The sequence below is a fragment of the Gymnoscopelus microlampas genome (genome assembly GCF_963454915.1).
Source record: "Gymnoscopelus microlampas genome assembly, chromosome: 18".
In the NCBI taxonomy this organism is placed as follows: domain Eukaryota; kingdom Metazoa; phylum Chordata; class Actinopteri; order Myctophiformes; family Myctophidae; genus Gymnoscopelus; species Gymnoscopelus microlampas.
Window position 1 is genome coordinate 16,117,308 of NC_139955.1, and position 17,763 is coordinate 16,135,070.

Consider the following 17,763-nt stretch of genomic DNA (forward strand, 5'->3'; position numbering starts at 1 on the left):
TCTCTCTCTTTCTCTCGCTCTCTCTGCAGACACGGTTAGCTTTTATCCCTTTAAATTGTTCAGACAGTCTATATAGAGTGGGAGTGTGGAGATCGGATGGACGGTCAGACGGACGGACAGACAGACCTTGACTTTTTAAAGAATATTGGAATCATTGACGTTATCCTACATGAAACATGGTGCAGAAATATGACATAATTCACTGTCCTAACAACTACAGACACTGGCATAACTCATTGTCCTAAGACATACAGACAATGACTTAACTCATTGTCCTAAAATATACAGACAATGAATGACATAACTCATTGTCCTAAAACATACAGACAATGACATAACTCATTGTCCTATCAATGACCTACTGCAACAACTCCCTATTCTAACAACTGCAGACAGCGTATATTTCCCCCTTTTGAAAACCTCAAGGTAAAGCGTGGAAGAGCATGAGGGGGGATTATAATATGGCACAAATATGACTTCATAGACAGTATTGTTCTAGTTAAAAAATACAAAAAATATAGATTGTGATCAAAATAAAGAATACAACTTGTAATGTGAATAAATATATTTATCTTTGTGCAATCTTTATACCACCCTATCCTTATTTGATGTAGTACATTTTTCAGAGGATAAAGACAGATATTTTTCAGTCAATGGGGTATATTCTAACATGTAGTGATCTCAATGTGAGAATGGAGAGACTGACTGATTCACTGGGTAGATATACTGTACATGGTGTTCAGGGTTAGGTAGCAGTGTTGTTGACAATACAAGAACAGACATCAGTGTCTTTAAAGTTGTGCCACAGCAACCCCTGTCAGACCATATTATCTGAAGAGGTCCAGAGAATCCCCTCGATTAATCTCACTCCCAAATGGTTGAAAACTAGTAAATACTGAGTGTGAAACAGTACTAAAACACCATGTTAGACAACTATATTTACAGCAAACTCAACAAATCATTCTGTAACAATACAATTTTCCATTATCAAATGGTGCATTTATATAGCGATTTTTATCCAAAGCGATTTACATACATTGTGCATTACATTTACCCACACATTCATACACCGATGGCGGAGGAAACCATGCAAGGCACCAACCTGCTCATCGGGAGCAATTAGGGGTTCAGCGTCTTGCTCAAGGACACTTCGACACTAACTCTTGGGGAGCCCGAGATTGGACTGGAAACTTGCGGTTGCCATCCGGCCGCTCTACCGGCCACTCTATCCCTCAGCCACTGCCGCCCCGGGTCATCACGAAAAGTTTTAATAGGTGCAAAAAATATTTACGGATGATCATGAACTACTTTTTGCACCTATTAAATGTTTTAAGATGACCTGGGGCTCCGACTCTTTCCTTTTTGATGCTGCTTTGGTCCCTATCCCTGGCAAGGTTGTAACGCAATCAGAGCCCCTTTGACTGATAAATATTTCCAAAAATATATAAAACATATAAAAACTACTGGAAGTATGCACAATACATTTGGTGCTGTTCGGTCCAGCGGCTTTCAAGATTAGCTCCAGACACACATATAGACAGACCCATTTCAAGATAGTTTGCCCCTGAGGAACCAACCACTGCATAAAAACAAATCTAAAGAAAATAGTTTGACAATGAATGTTTTAAAGCCAGAAATCAACTGCAGCAAAACCATTCTCCCCTGGTGAAGGCAGTTGCTGCTGATACGTAGTGGTTTTGGTTTATGGTACAGTCTAAAGAATAAGGCTGTTTAAAATTTGAATTCTGGAGACTGAGTGCCTTGGAGTTTTTCAGTACTTTAAACCTGACTCTCTTTCTGACAAAGAAAAACTTAAATACAGACTTGGGGACCACAACCTTGAAATTGGAAAAAGGAAGACATTAAAAAACCTGGCTACCCACAGACCAGAGACACTGCCATCATTGCAACCTCTCAGAAATTGAGAAAAAGCACTTTCTTCCCTCATGTCCCAAATATAACAAGATAAGGAAAACATACTCCCCTAAATCTGCAGAAATATTACCATATTTTAACATCCTTCAACAAACAAAGACAACTACCAATAATCCTGGGAGAGGATGGGATGTGTCTTTTATTGTCATAGCCTCAAAAAGAGGAGATAGACCAAACCAAACCAAACAAGTGGCATTTAGAAATAGATACTTGACTGTACCACCCCTGATTCATATATCTTACTACTGTATACGGTATTTCATTAATATATCAATATTCATGATATTCTAAATATTCTATATACTATAATATATAGATGCAAGCCTTATGTTATTGCCCTGTCAATAGAGCTCATTGTCTCTTTCGGCATGGCGAGAGAGTATGTTTTGCCCCCTGTCCGCCCGTCCGTCTGTCTGCGAGCAGCTAATCTCCGCCACCGCTGGCCTGGTCGCTGTGAAACTGCGCACACACACTCCCTGGATGCCACAGCAGAACCTCTGCCCCACATTTTTCAGATCATAGTGCCACCATGAGGTTGACTTTTGCAAAACATATTTTTCCTACAGATTCTGTCCAAAAAACACGCAAATCGGTAGACAGTATCTCTATAGTCATGTGATCAACACGGATCTGTCCGATCTTCCATATTCCATCCTGATTGGCTAAGATTGCCTTCCAAAGTTTGCAGGATTGGTTAGTTTTGAACAAAATGCCTCAAGTCATGCGATTTTCCGTGACATTTTCACCTACATTCCTACTAGGCAGAGGAAGAAATGCCACCCTTTTCATATTGGCCTGTTATAGCGCCACCAGCAGGTCTAATTTAGCAAAACACATTTTTGGAACAAAATGCCTTAAATCATGAATGCACTGTCCGATTGCCGTGAAAGGCCTAAGAAGAAATGGCACCCTTTTCACATTGGCCTATTATAGCGCCACCATGAGGCCACAATAACCTACCTGACCTAGCGTAGACTTGTGCTCCGATGAGCACTTTTTCTTGTTTGAATTTGAGTTTGAATTTGAGAGAGCGAGAGCGAGGTCAGAGAAATGGAGAGAGAGAGGCAATAGAATAAAGATTCCCAGTACAGTAAATGGCTTATCTGAGGGAGAGCATTTATGTTATCAGTATTTTAATGGAATGCTTCTGGAGTCCATCTCAGTAAATAACAAAACAGGGTCTACTAATGGTATGGCTTCCCTATGCGATCTGTAGCAATAGATAGCACGATAGTTGACATTTATTTACACACTCACACACACGCACGCACGCACGCACGCACGCACGCACGCACGCACGCACGCACAAAATAGGTATTACCTAATTGCTAATTGTCTAAATAGTTGTAAATGTTTAGAACCTCATTACATTGAAGGAATAATTGCCCATTTTAATCACATAATGAATATGCAAATGAGAAGACTTATTTCGAGCCCACGTGCTGCTGCAAACCTATTGATCAAAGACAAGTCACTGTCAGGGTTTCTGTCTAGAGTATCTGGTTAGTATCTGACTAAATCTATCTGGTTAGTATAAGACTATATGGTTAGTATCCGACTAATATCTGGTTAGTTAGTATATGGTTAGTATCTGAGTAATATCTGGTTAGTATCTGAGTAATATCTGGTTAGTATCTAACTAATATCTGGTTAGTATCTGACTAGTATATGGTTAGTATCTGACTAATATCTGGTTAGTATCTAACTAGTATATGGTTAGTATCTGACTAGTATATGGTTAGTATATGACTAATTTCTGGTTAGTATCTGACTCATTTAGGGTTAGTATCTGACTAACATCTGGTTAGTATCTAACTAGTATATGGTTAGTATCTGACTAGTATATGGTTAGTATATGACTAATATCTGGTTAGTATCTGACTCATTTAGGGTTAGTATCTGACTAATATCTGGTTAGTATCTGTTAGTATCTGACTAGTATGTGGTTAATATCTGACAAGTATCTGACTAGTATAAGGCTAGTATATGGTGGGTAGGGTACATACATTCAGGCAGTTCTCTACGGTAGACTATATAGATAACAGGCAAAGCTTACCACTTAATATCAGGTGGTATTGTAGAATGTGTGTCAATAGCAATGTAGCAGAGGTAGTGAATACTGGAATATTATTCAGTGTACAGTAACAAGAATCCAGATTGATGATAAATGTTTAGAGGTTTGATATGTCACTCCTGCTGTAGGGGGAACATGTAAACCGTTGACCCAATTTTCTGTTGTGACACGATGTCAGTCACTCACTCTTTCTGAAACCCTGCTGAACTAATCCATATTTGACAACTGAGTCCAAAACCGCTGCTTTCAGATATTTCTAGACAGACAAAGATTGGTATGGTTGCAATTTAATCACATGAACCCTATTCTGGGCCGAACATTTGGCGACAATAGCCAATCTACAAGCTAACAACGCGCCACGACACAGTGAGTTTATAGATCGGTTTATAGATTTATAGATCTTCAGGGAAGATATTTAGTGCAGTGGGTAGAAGGAGGGGGCCTAGTTAGTATAGAGATAGACCCCTGGGGGACTCCGATCAACTAAGTTGGCTATGTAGGGTTAAAGTGGTTAGATAAATAAAACATTTCCATTCACCTTACAGTACACCTTACAGTATAGTACAGTACCGTACATGTTTCAATCTATGCATCTATTTTATAAAGATGAACTTCACGTCTGTGTTTGAATGTATGTCTGTCTGTGGGCCCGGATTATTATGTTGAAATAATGAACTGTCCCGAAATACTGCCAATGTGAAATACTGCTAAGTGCCAAATCCACCTGCGCAATAACCTACAGACACCCACGGTGCTGACATCATAGTGCTGATGTCATAGCCTTGGACTCCAAAGTACTCTGACAACAGATAGATGACTGACGGTATACAGGCTGACACACAGAGTACAGTCATCATAATATTGACGTCATAGACATCATGGCATCCAAGTACTCAGCAGGTACTGACAATCTACAAGCTAAAGATGTATTGCTTAGCAACACTTTGACGCATTGTCTAAGCTTGTTCTACATAAACCCCAGTTAAGTTCATTTTTAGAATACACCAAAGGCTTTGCTATGAAACTGTAGCTGATGATGAGACAACTAGGAAACCACAGGACATTGGAAAACAAATGTCCAGATGACCGTTTAACTTTATTTAGATGCTGTTCCCCTTAGTCTATTGAAATCACAGCCGGACCTAGAATATTGATGTGCACTGCAATGTTAATTTGTATAAATAGACATCACACCACAGTTAACTGTGGATAACTGTGAACAGTGTACACATAAAAAAATCACACCCTGTGTGAAGGTAGCGGCGCCTTTGATACATCTTGTCATCGATATGTGTTTATAATGACTTTATAGCCACGTCGCGTGTCACGTGAAGCTTGACCAATCACTTTGTTGACGTGTCTGACCAATCAGAACGTTGACGGCTAGCGCCGCTAAAAATATATATATGCCCAAACGCCCATCCCTAGTAAGCAGGGAGTTGGCTGAGAACATGGAAGTTGCTGCTGGCGGTCGTTGGTACGCAGCCATTCTGTGAACTGGCGGGTGGCTCTTTTCTGCTCTGTGTTTTGGTTCCTTTGTGCCTGGATGAATTCCAGTGTCTCCTCAGCTGAGAATTCTACCGAAAGATATGCAGCAACCATGTCTGGTGGCAGAGTTTCATCCATGTTGGACATGGCGAGTTCATTAAGTAGCAAGGTCCATTGAGGTACCAGTCATAGCCCCTAGGGAAGATACGGTAGCTGGCCAATCAGCGCAGCGAATGGTGGTGTGTGTGTGTGTGAGTGTGAGTGTGAGTGTGTGTGTGAGTGTGTGAGCGTGTGAGTGTGAGTGTGAGTGCGTGCGTGCGTGCGTGCGTGCGTGCGTGCGTGCGTGCGTGCGTGCGTGCGTGCGTGCGTGCGTGCGTGCCACAACTCAAGTGCTATTCCGTGATCTGTGTGTTGAGTGAAATAAAAAAACAAAAAGTATCTGATGTGAGCTGCTCTGACCCGTGCAGGCAGGACACAAACTGAAAATGCTTCACGAAACGTGAAATATCATTTTCAAACTCGCCTCGCGGGAGCGGTTAGTGTTTGACTTTTACACTGTGGGATGATGTTTTTGCCGTCCTCAAATTAACATTTCAACCTCATTAATCTGTCCAATTCTGTTTAATTTCACGGTTGTATTACGCTGATGGGCTCTTGTCCCACCTTTCCCCTCCTGGATCCATCTTCCGCTGAGAACTGTATGGAGGCAGATGTCACCGCAGGGTCCCAGCTCAAAGAGCACCGAGTCTACTGTTAAGGATTTCTTTTACTTTATCATTTCTTTTACTTTATCATTCTCCAGACAATGGACTGCTTGCCTGCAGCGTGCTGCCCTACAGTGTAACTGCAATGCTTTCCCAAGGTTCTCATCTTCACCCAGCTGTAATAAGGCAGGCCAACAGCACCATGTAAAAGTGGATTAGACTGGACATCTCCCACCTTCAGCACAATACAGTCCTCACGCTCTGAAAATGTACCAATTCTGAACACTGTTTTGTGTTCTATTTTCCAGAGTAACAGCAGAAATTAATGTGTCCATGTTCAGCATGAATGTACAATACGTGAAGAATTGTCTTCGTAGACAAAGGATTGCTATCACAAAGTTACAGATTGAGTCAAGCTGCCGTTCTGTCATTCTTAGGGGTTGATCACATTATGATGAGTCACTAGTAACATGTCGTCAGGAAAAACATGGTTTCCCCAATGGTACTGGCCTGGAGTGCTCTCCTTTTTTGTACATCGGGGTTTTCTAGTGTTTTTTAGACACGCAGAAAAGTTTCAATATGCTCAACCGTTGTCTAACAATGGCAATTGGTGCTGACCTTGCCTAACAATGCCTCTCACTGATCAAGCTCTGGCCTGATGTCACACACAACAGAAACCAATGCCTAACAGCATTGATTTTCACTGAAAACAACCATATTGCCTAACAATGCCGATGAGTGTTGGAAACAGAGTTCTAATGATGTAGTAGAACTTCACTTCAGCTCCGTCTGGTGGACCCTGCAGCTGATAGCAGATCACTCGTCCTTGAAAATGTAATGATCCACAGGTCCAGTTTTAATGAGGCGCCACAGCCAGTGACAATGAAGGGGTCTCCTAGTGAGGTCCCCCATTAACGGTATAAAATAATTAAAGCCAGGCCGAATGCAGCAGCACAGAGGGATATGAGGCTTGTGGAGGCTCAGGCTGAACACACCACAGTGGCCTCGGTATCAATGATATCAGTATCAGTAATTAAAAAGTGCAGCCATCCTTAAACCAAAGCTGTGTTTTGTATTTATTAAGATAGTATATAGCGAGACCGAAAAGGAGAGGTGACAGGTTTTCAGTCAGCCTCATATGCACATTAACTGATCTGTGATAAGAGAGTGTTCAGTCATATTTCATGAACAATATTAGATGGGATGTTTTGGTCCTGACTGAGGATTCAATTGTTTACTGGCATAAATCAGTACAACTGCGACATTGTCCTCAGGAAAGACATTAGATAGACATATAAATGTACTCAACACTTCACACAATCCCCACTGAAAGTACCACTCAGCTAGAGGATGTGAACACTGGATGCTATTGTGAAGCGGCGGGGCCAACAGAGAACTCATCTTTTCTTTAGAAACACCATTATTTTTCTTTTAGGCACATAATACTAGTCATTTTTATCAATCTTTTATCGAGAGTCTTCTGAGCTTTCCTTTTATATGCTGGTGTCATAGCCTCACAGTAAAATATAGAAACAGCATAAATAACATTGAGAAAATCTGAAAACAAAGAGACCGACTTCTTTCTGTAACCAACAAACCTTGATAAAGCAGCAAAAACTTTGTCTTCTCCTGGATATGTTTTAACAGGTGAAATTGCCGAGCATCGTTATATTTGACCCATTTGTAAGATGAACCGCTAAATCATTTTAAATCGTTAATCTTCTCAGCAATACGACCTTTAAATGCTCTGTAGGTTTTTGATTCTTATTTATTGATTTATTTTTGCATTGAATTTTTTTTTATCCCACGTATTTGTAACCCTTTTTCACCCGGTGCCAATTATCTAAGTGATCCTGGGCGCTACACTCCCCCAGCCAGCCTAGGGAGCCCAGAGCCGAGCTCATGCCTCCTCTTGTCACCTGACAGGGGGGAGTTTCCCCGGTTGGACGTAGCGTGTGGAAGGAACACAATGTTTACAATGTTACCATTGGGAATGTTTAAAATAACGGCGTGTTGTTGGTTTGTATGTTGTTGTATGTTACTGTGTTTCTCTGCAAACAAGCTGATAAATCTGTTGCCCCTAGTGGGATTAATAAAGTTGCTTGAAGTTGAAGTTAAAAAAAATGACAAACCCCACCACAGAGGCCCTTTTTGAAGAGACATTACAGAGCATGAAGTGAGGAGTGAGTTAATCTACTGAAAGAGTCTAAAATGAAAGAAGAAAAGTGTGTCCATGCTTCCAGGACAGCTGAATCATTAGGAAGCATCATCTCCAGGGGTTGGGAGTCACGCTGCCGTGCAACTGTGTTTTTATTTCTGGAATCCAGAGAGACACGGCCAGGCAATACCAAGCTGTGTGTGTGTGTGTGTGTGTGTGTGTGTGTGTGTGTGTGTGTGTGTGTGTGTGTGTGTGTGTGTGTGTGTCACTATAGTGTACACAGTATGCATGATGGGTGTGAGTGCTGGTATCAAATTATAACCTTGTGTGCAGAGACCAACTAGAAAAGTACACTCATCAGAGCGCAGATCTCTGCCAGGCCAGGTTGCCTACCCAGGTCTGTGTGTCGGTTGTGGGGTGCAGTCACCAGGACACGAGGAAGCTGCGGGTTACATTTCGTTTTTGCAACAGACGGTTCAACTGTTAGCATTTATGGCCCCCTACGGACAGAAGTGAAAGTGGTTTTGGTGTGCTTTCCGGCCACGGAAATCACATTTCACCGGTGAAATAAAATGAAATGTGATTTCTGCGACCGGGGTGGTTTACCAGGCTACTTTACAGAGGCTCGTCAATGTGCTGTCCCAATTTGGATGTGATTGGATGCTGCGTTCAGGATGCATTCATGATAGTGACATTTGTGTTGCGCCGCCCATTTGTGAAAGTTCACCCCTGTCCATATGTCCGTACGTCTGTGTTTTTATTTTTAATTGCCACTCCACCCCAGTGGCAATCAAAAACAAAAGGGCTTCTAAACTATTTGCTCCCTGAAAAGTTACAACCTCATCTACTAATTAACACAATATTGCTGTATTAAATCATCTTGCGACCAACTTTTGGGCTCCAACTAAATTGCGTGTACTGTAATGGAATCCAATGTCAACATAAAACAATCACTAAAGAATTCTAAATCCATCCTTACCATTAGTGCAAAGCAACAGACTCTTCTACGGTACATTGTGAAGAAGTGGATTAACATTGCAATCCTAAAGAGCAAATAATGAACTTAACATATCCAGTTTGTGTAGACATTCCTGGAAGACAAATGCAAGAGGTGCTTTTAAAAGCTGCTCTGCCATATAATTGGAAGTGTTGATTGCATTGAAACCGTTCGCTCTGCGAACCGAAGCCTTAATTGTCTGTGCTTGACTACATGACAATTTCCATCTCTCTCTCACACACACACACACACACACACACACACACACACACACACACACACACACACACACACACACACACACACACACACACACACACACACACACACACACACACACACACACACACACACACACACACACACACACACACACACACACACACACACACGAAAGGCAACTGTGCAGCACTTAAGTCAGATGTGAGAGGAGGAGAGGAGAGGAGAGATGAGGAGAGATGCAGGGTCATTCCTTCTCCCTAGTGCTTAATGAAACACCTTGCTCAGCACATGGCTGTCATATCTCATCCTGTCCTCCATGGAAGATAAGAGGCAGGATGAGGAGGTCTAACTGACAGGATTCTCTGTCCGTCACCTCGAATCCAAAACAGAGACCTCATCCTCATCCAGCTTACTCTGTTTACTGCTGTCAACTTTGAAACCATCACTCCCAAGTATGCCATCGCCCCAGGGAAAATAGTTGTCTGTCTATAAAGAAAAATGAATCTGGCGTCTGCACTGGAAGCAGAGGTTTTTGTTTCTTAATGATGTGAGATGGCCAGACTGTCCATTTACACCTGCCTGGCTTCATTCGGACAGAAGTAAAAACCTTGATTTATAGACTTACACCTACAGTAGCCTAACATGCTGTAACCTCAAACAGTTAGAACTCTCAATTTGGGTTGCGAGTGGATCAATACTGTAGTTAGTTGGGAGTGGATCAGTAGTTATTTGTCTGATAGGAGTGGCTGGACAGGTATGCGATTCCTATTTTATTATGTCGAAATTCTGAGTTCTCACAATTGTGTCTTCCTATCAACATCGAGTTTTTCTTACTCACAATTGTGACTTTATATCTCCCAACTGTCCCTGCACTGAGGGAGGAGGAGCACATAAAAGGGGGGCTGGTGTAGCCTCCTCGACATCATTAAAGAAGGAGGGAGCAGTGACTGCCACTGCCAAGGGACTGATACCGAGGCCCAAGACACCGTTTCCACCAGACCATTAAGGTGGGGGGGGACAATAATGTGCACTCTCTCCCTCTTCTGCGGATGAGCAGAGGGGAGGGCCTCCTAATTCGTTTCTAGGAATAATGATTCGACATCTTCGTTGTCCTCTTCCCGCATATCTGCGACAAGGGGGTAGATATAGCAGATATACAAGCTCGTGCCACGTTATGAGCTTGTAGATCTGCTATTTTTGGGGGGGGGATCGTGAAAATGTAAATGCAAATCTTTGAATATATATATACATTTTTAACTCAAATCTTTGCTTTTTGAGTTAAAAAAAGAGGGAAATAACACACAGACGCATTGACGGGCCACGCCACATAATACGACGTGTATGGTGAGTTCCGATCACCCCTGCACGCTCAGTATGCCCCTCTGTTTCGCCACATTCACCATGTTGGGCTAAAGCCGAGCACGTCAAGTAGACCAGTCAAGCAATACGCTCGTGTGGTGTGCTGGATGACTGCCTGAGCTTCTAAAAACAAGAAGCAAAACCAATCCCGAGAAGAGCTCTTTACTTAAACTCTGGCTCTCTTCTGAACCATGTAGAGGATTAAATGGCTGTCTGTCGTGTAAGTATTGTCGTATTCTTGTGTATCTCTCAAAAACTCTTTGCTCTGCACTTCATATTTAGACCGTTGTCTCGCTGCCTGCTCAGATAAAAAAAAACAATCAAGAGTGATCACACATATGTCCGTATATACTCATGCGTGCCAAATAAATATTCACATCACCTGCCAGGTGGGAACATTCCCCATACAAAAGGAATATGGTCACTGTTGGGCAGAAATTGCCTATCCAAGATTCTCCATATTTGAACCTTTTACTTTTTCTTTTTTGTAAATGAATGCCCTACTTCATCATACTACAGTGTTACATAAAATCAGCAAAAATAGCTGATCTACAAGCTCACAACGCATGTCATTGTGAAGCATTGTGAGCTTGTAGATCAGCTATTTCTTTAGGTGAAAGTGAAAGTGGTTAAGTCTGTGGGTTTTAAAATATTCAACCAATGAAAAGTATTAACAAGAGCTTGTGACTAAATAATAACTATATGATCCATAGGAACACATGTTCCTTTTTTTTCATTACCTGAAAAGTCACAGTTTTTGGACCGACAGCGACGATATGCAGCTGTGGAGAGTCTCAGTACGATAGAGAACTGTGGGTTCAATTAGGAACTGCAACTTTGTGATACAAACCTGTTTTATTCACCCAAATGAAATGCGTCTCCAAACCACATAAGTCACCTTACATAATGGACGCGCACACGCACAAACACACACACACACACACACACACACACACACACACACACACACACACACACACACACACACACACACACACACACACACACACACACACACACACACACACACACAGTTACATGAGCGTAAACCAACAACATTAATCACAACAGACACTTAAATCCTCCCAACACAGTCTCCAAGGCAAATTATAGCACAGTAACACAATAACAGAACAATGACTAACACAGCCGGGCCCTGAAGCATGCTGGGAAATCCCTCCTCAGCCAACTAACAGCCCCGGGATACTACACAGCCTCCACATGAGGTGTGTACTATCCCAGTAACCCTCACACCCCAGCACAGAAGTCCCGGAGGTGCTGTGGCGGACAACTCTTTCGCCTCTAGTGTCCCCTGGGGAGGGACATCCCATGTGGAGGGACTCTCTGCCTCCCCCAGGGCCTCTACAGTATGTCCACCTTATGGCCCCCTATACAGCTGTAGCAGGATAAATCGAAATCCACAGCTAAAGTTCCCACACAGCTTTGCAGGTCTCCTCTGATTGGCCTTGGACTGTCGGTAGTACTGGAGGTTGCAGAATTGAACCCAGCTGTATGGACCTCCTGTGGTCTGGCGTAGCCTTCGGTACAGCCCTGGTTGAGCTTGCGTCACAGCGCTTTGTCTGATGGTGGCCGACTGGCCATGCATGAGCACAAAGGCCGTGCCACTGCCCACGGAGGAATGGCAATATTACTCGCTCTTTTGCCACTGCAACATTGGCGGGCTATTGTCTGTGTAATTTAATTATTTCAGAACATATTAGTGTTGCCTTGGTGGAGGTCTGCGCTCTGAGTGCCTTGCCATTTGTTATTGTGTTTTATTAGGTTACGAGCCCTGAGACTCTCAGTTGATGAAATTCTGTCGGCAGATCATTTCAAAGTATATTGGAATGCTAGAAATCCATTATGACACTAATTCTATGATAATGAGCTCATAGCTTCTTATGACTTAGTAGACTGAAACCATAACCCAAAAGAAAAGTAATGAAATAACACTTTTTATACGCTCATGTAGGACCATATAGTGTTCCATTCAAACCAAATTAAGCGCTGCCACTGTAACTGCTCTGTATGCTCAGCAATGGACACAAGCTCTGCAGCCATTCTCCAACAATGACCAGCTGCCTCTAAGCGCAAGAGACAAGATTAATGATGTAAACATCCAAGTGCATCAACAGGCTGCTGACAAGCAGCAACACCGAAGTGTTTACAAAATCCAGAGGAGAACGCTTTCAGCAGGACACTCGAACATTTCAGACAGGTTCTTGAACACTCCCCCTCTGGCGCTCACATACAATAAAGAAATTGATTAGGAATCAGTCAAAGTTGGAGAAAAAAAACCCTGATCATGGACAGAGCGAGGGGAGAGATGAGAGGGGAAGAAGGGCTTTCTCTATTCTTTTTTTTCATGGAACTCCAGCTGATCTGATATCGATTTGACTGACACTGGTTTCTCAACACTGCCTGCTGGAATGTGACGGGGATGGGGTGGGGCGTCTTGATTTGCAGATGGCTAGGTTTGGGGGGGGAGGGGGCAAGTCAAGGCTGACAAGAGAGAGCAAAAGTACTGATTAGGATGTCAACCATCAGAGACATGAGCATTGATCTGATAGGGATGAAAGACAAAAGACTCATTTCCAATGTTAGCTCTGGATAACAATGGGCCAATAGGCTGCTCAGGATGATCTTAATTCACCTGAGTGAAGCTATGCTGCTGTGATTTTATTCAAATTAGAGATTGGCTGGAAATCTTGTTAACGTGTCATAATATCTTCCGCTCGTTTGTTGAAAATCTCAACAGAAGAATATGTGGCTGTTTATGTTATCATGCAGTGATTAATAACATCAATTACTGGACACACATACCCACCAGAGGCGTGACTCATTTCCTTTCACATTGATAACCCCTTCTCTCCTTTCCTTTCACTATATTGACTCCTTGTCTCCTTAGTATGCTGACTCCATGTCAATAAAGAAAGGAACACAAATCAATAGGATATCTTGTACAGATGAGGAAGAGGAGTACATTCAGAACTCCATTTTCATTCTATTCTTAAACACAATTAAGCTTGGGTACTCCCATGCAGAAAGTGGGAGCCAAATCAATAACTTGTGACTGTTAAAACTAGTAGGTAGAAAGAAAAGGCTGTGTGTGGGGTGGTGTTTTTTCTGATATGTAGTGTAACTCAAGGGATGGCAGGTTTCTTTCAAGGGACCAGGATTAATTGGTGTGTTTTCGATGGGTTTCTCGGGGGAAATCTCAAATCTACAGTTCCACCACCTGCTTCTGTCTCTATAGACACATCTTACCTCACACTTAAGTCCAAGGCTGGAAACTAAATAATTATTATCCACAGACAAAAGTAGAGGCTTTACAGTACCAAAACATGCAACCAGCTCTACATTTGCAATAAGACTAGCCAATTCAAATTTTAAAAAGGAACAGGACTTCCAAACGGTTGGTTACATTAGGTGGCATAGCAGACTAACTTTTATGCCCTTCTAATGAGGACCCAGTGGTATGTTAAATAACACAATATTCTTTCCAATAAGAATTTAACTGAATTAACCACCAGTGTCTGCTTCCGTCCACAGGCCATTAGAATCAATCATTCAAAAATCAGGTCCATAGTATGAAAAGAGATTTTTTTTAAACAGCATAAATACAGCACACAAAACGTCTTTCTTTCTTTCTTTCGGTCTTTCTGTCTTTCTTTCTTTCATTTAAAATGAAAACACAAAATGTGTACAACCTCCATGCAGCCACTAGGCTTCAATGCATGGACATAAAAACGTGTATGGCATTAACATCTCCACAACTCTCACGTGTTGAACCAATCTACGCATACATTTACATTATATTCCTAAGACTGCCTGACAAGTACATTAGGCACATATAAACAAACATGTGGTATTGTACTATGAGATGCAGACACACATAGTAGCATCCTCATGGCATTGTTGTGCGATCTCTATACTGTAGTTCTGTACTTGATACAGCTGTACCATAGATAAGCCGTATATTAGAGTTGTACAGCAGGCTCTACACCACAATATCTTGACAGAAGTTTTACACATGTTACAGTAAATGTGCCCAATGTTATCCTGAGCAGAGAACACTGACGGTACAGATCCCCGTCATTCATTAGACCTGTGAAGCAGTGGCCAAGGTATTACACCTCATTACACACTTAGAGAGCATCACACCTCAAGTAGAAATCAGAAAATACCTCTTTGCATCTCACCATCAATGCATTGCTATTTTTGGCACTATAGAATACATAACACATGAAGCCTGCTGACATGTAACAAACATGGAAACATGAGGAAATGCTTGTGTGCAAAATACAACACGATTAATAATGCAATGGGAACACGAGAGAGAGAGAGAGAGAGAGAGAGAGAGAGAGAGAGATCTCTTACCTTTGTAGAAACACTCCTCGCTGTGCATGATGGTGATCCTGCGTCCTGACAGGCAGGAGGTTCTGTGCAGCTCACAGTGGTTCTGGTAAAGCTTGCCATCAGAACCACAGACAGGCTTATAGTGTGGTTTACAGTGGTCCAAACACTGGCACTCTCCCTGGCCTGTCTCACGATCCACCACACAGTGACGACCCAAACCACAGTACTTGTGCTCACAGGATCCAGGGTACACATTGTGACCCATAAAACCTAGAGGCATAAAGAAACAGGACAAATGCATTTATAAATATCAGTAGGTGATGAATGACATGAATCGTTTTGTGAGAAGAAATGTTCCAGGTTCAATTTCTCATTGTTCTGTCCTCTGTTAGATATGTGTTATGTGTAAGAGTTTTAAGTTCTGTGCTGCCAAGCACTTTGTAACAGTAAAGTTATACACACAGTGTTTTATTTCCAACTGTCACCATCCATTTTTACATTCAGACCCTGTGGGAAGCTGAAACCACTCAGACAGCGAACGCCTTCTAAAAATGCTGAGCTGATTTTTCGGTGGAGCGGAGCGTTCCCAAAAGCTGAAAAAAGTTATTTTTCTTTCTTTTTTTTTTGCCAATGATGTGGACCGCTTTTGTCCTCTTCAACATGGTGGTAGGATCCAAATAGATTCCACACTGAGTGTCACTTCTTTCAAGTGGTGAATAACATTTTCTAACAAAACATTTGTGTAACTGGTTGAATTCTCGTTATTTATCAAAGATTTTACTACAGCAGATGTTCTATAAGGCATAAGATCATCTGGGTATTGTCATGTCTGTAAGAGGCAGATGGGGGTGGTGTGCTGGCCTCCCGGCCCATCAACCTGCCTCAATTCCAACCGCCAATGACAAGTCACAGTTTAGCCCCTATACAATAAACCCCTGAACCACATCAAATATTTTGTCTCTGTATAACAGCAGCTCACTCGCTGGCAATCAATCAACATTTCACATTTTACTGCCATCTGGATGGAGATACAGGACCTTATGGAGGAGAGCATTCTTCAGCAGGACTTTTGTCCACAAGGCCATTGCAGCATAAACGCCTGACTGACAATGTTGTGTGCTGGGAGCCTGGAATGTATGAATGCATTCATGAAGACTCTATGTATTGTCTTTATCTGTATGCTGCTGTGTTTATATGAGCAAAAATTCTTCCATTTCCTAGTTGACCTGACATTTCGAAGCCCATTATAGAATATAATAGATAATGGAAGCCCATCTCCTGCTGTAAATAACATGCACACGCTGTGTGTGTGTGTGTGTGTGTGTGTGTGTGTGTGTGTGTGTGTGCGTGCATGTGCGCATTGCGTAGAGAGCCAACCAGTTTGAATAAGGCATAAAAAAGGGGGGAAAAGACAGACATAAGAACCTTGCCACCTGATCGCATGTTGGTCTTTACCAAAAAATCGACTTTAAAATATAGTAGGAAAAATAGGTTTGTGAATGAGGCCAAATGTATTTTCACAGAAAAGACAGTGAAGTTGGGATCAGCTCTCATTAGAAACATTGACAATTATGAGATTGATTCAATTCATTAAATTCTTTGTCAGTGTGATGTAATTTATTGATTTCCTGACAAACCAAGTAGCTTCTATAAATGAGGATGTGTTTTTTCCTTATCTTTGATTCCATTCAGAGTCATCTATTATTGAGTACCAGCCGACACAGAGTCTCAATCCAATTTTAAATTAACAGATTTTTACTTTCCAATCCATGAAAGATAAGCTAAATACCCAATCTAGTTGTACATTAAAAATAAATAGCCTACTACTTTCCAGCACTTCATACTGTATTTGTGATGCAGTGAGAGAAAAAAGCTTTCATTGTGGGACAACAGCAGATCTGATTTTCATCAAAAATGTGTGTGCGTATCTAGTATAAAAGACATGATTGGGAAGACTCAAAATTATGTGTAGACTGATAGGTACTAGTGATCAGGCAGATATAAAGGGCCGGGCATCCTATATAGGTGACCTAGGCGGCCGCTTAGGGCGCCATCTAGAGGGGGTGTAGTATTCTGAATGATGACACTTGCTCGATAGGTATTCTATCACTTGTTTGCAAGTCACATCACTGTGTGTGTGCATGGATGAATTAACCTTGTGATACTGCCTGTCTGTCTGCTTCTGGGAGCCTGCTATGCAGCCTGGCTGCTGGCTGAGCAGCGGAGGGGGAGGGGCGGCTGTCAGACTGACAACGTCGCAGCGCACCTCTCCCACAGTTAATGCAATTAGTGAAACCTGTCAGTCACACACTACGAAATGCTACCAAATAAACCACCATCAGTACTGCAGTTTAGAGAAAAGAAGGTGAGAAATGAGTGCTATTATATGTATATAATAAAAAATAAAGACTGTGAAGGACACATGATTGATCATCACGGTCATCGATTGAGCAACAATGTGACAATG

The 17,763-nt window shown here is 42.0% G+C and overlaps 1 protein-coding gene across 1 annotated transcript in view; it reads right to left on the minus strand.

The window, feature by feature from the left end:
• Window positions 1–17,763, minus strand: part of fstl5 (follistatin-like 5) — a 149,595-nt gene that overhangs the window by 88,500 nt on the left and 43,332 nt on the right. Inside the window, exon 4 of the mRNA XM_084041998.1 lies at window positions 15,318–15,566. Within this exon, the coding sequence (XP_083898124.1) occupies window positions 15,318–15,566 (249 nt within the window). The remainder of the gene's footprint in view (window positions 1–15,317; window positions 15,567–17,763) is intronic.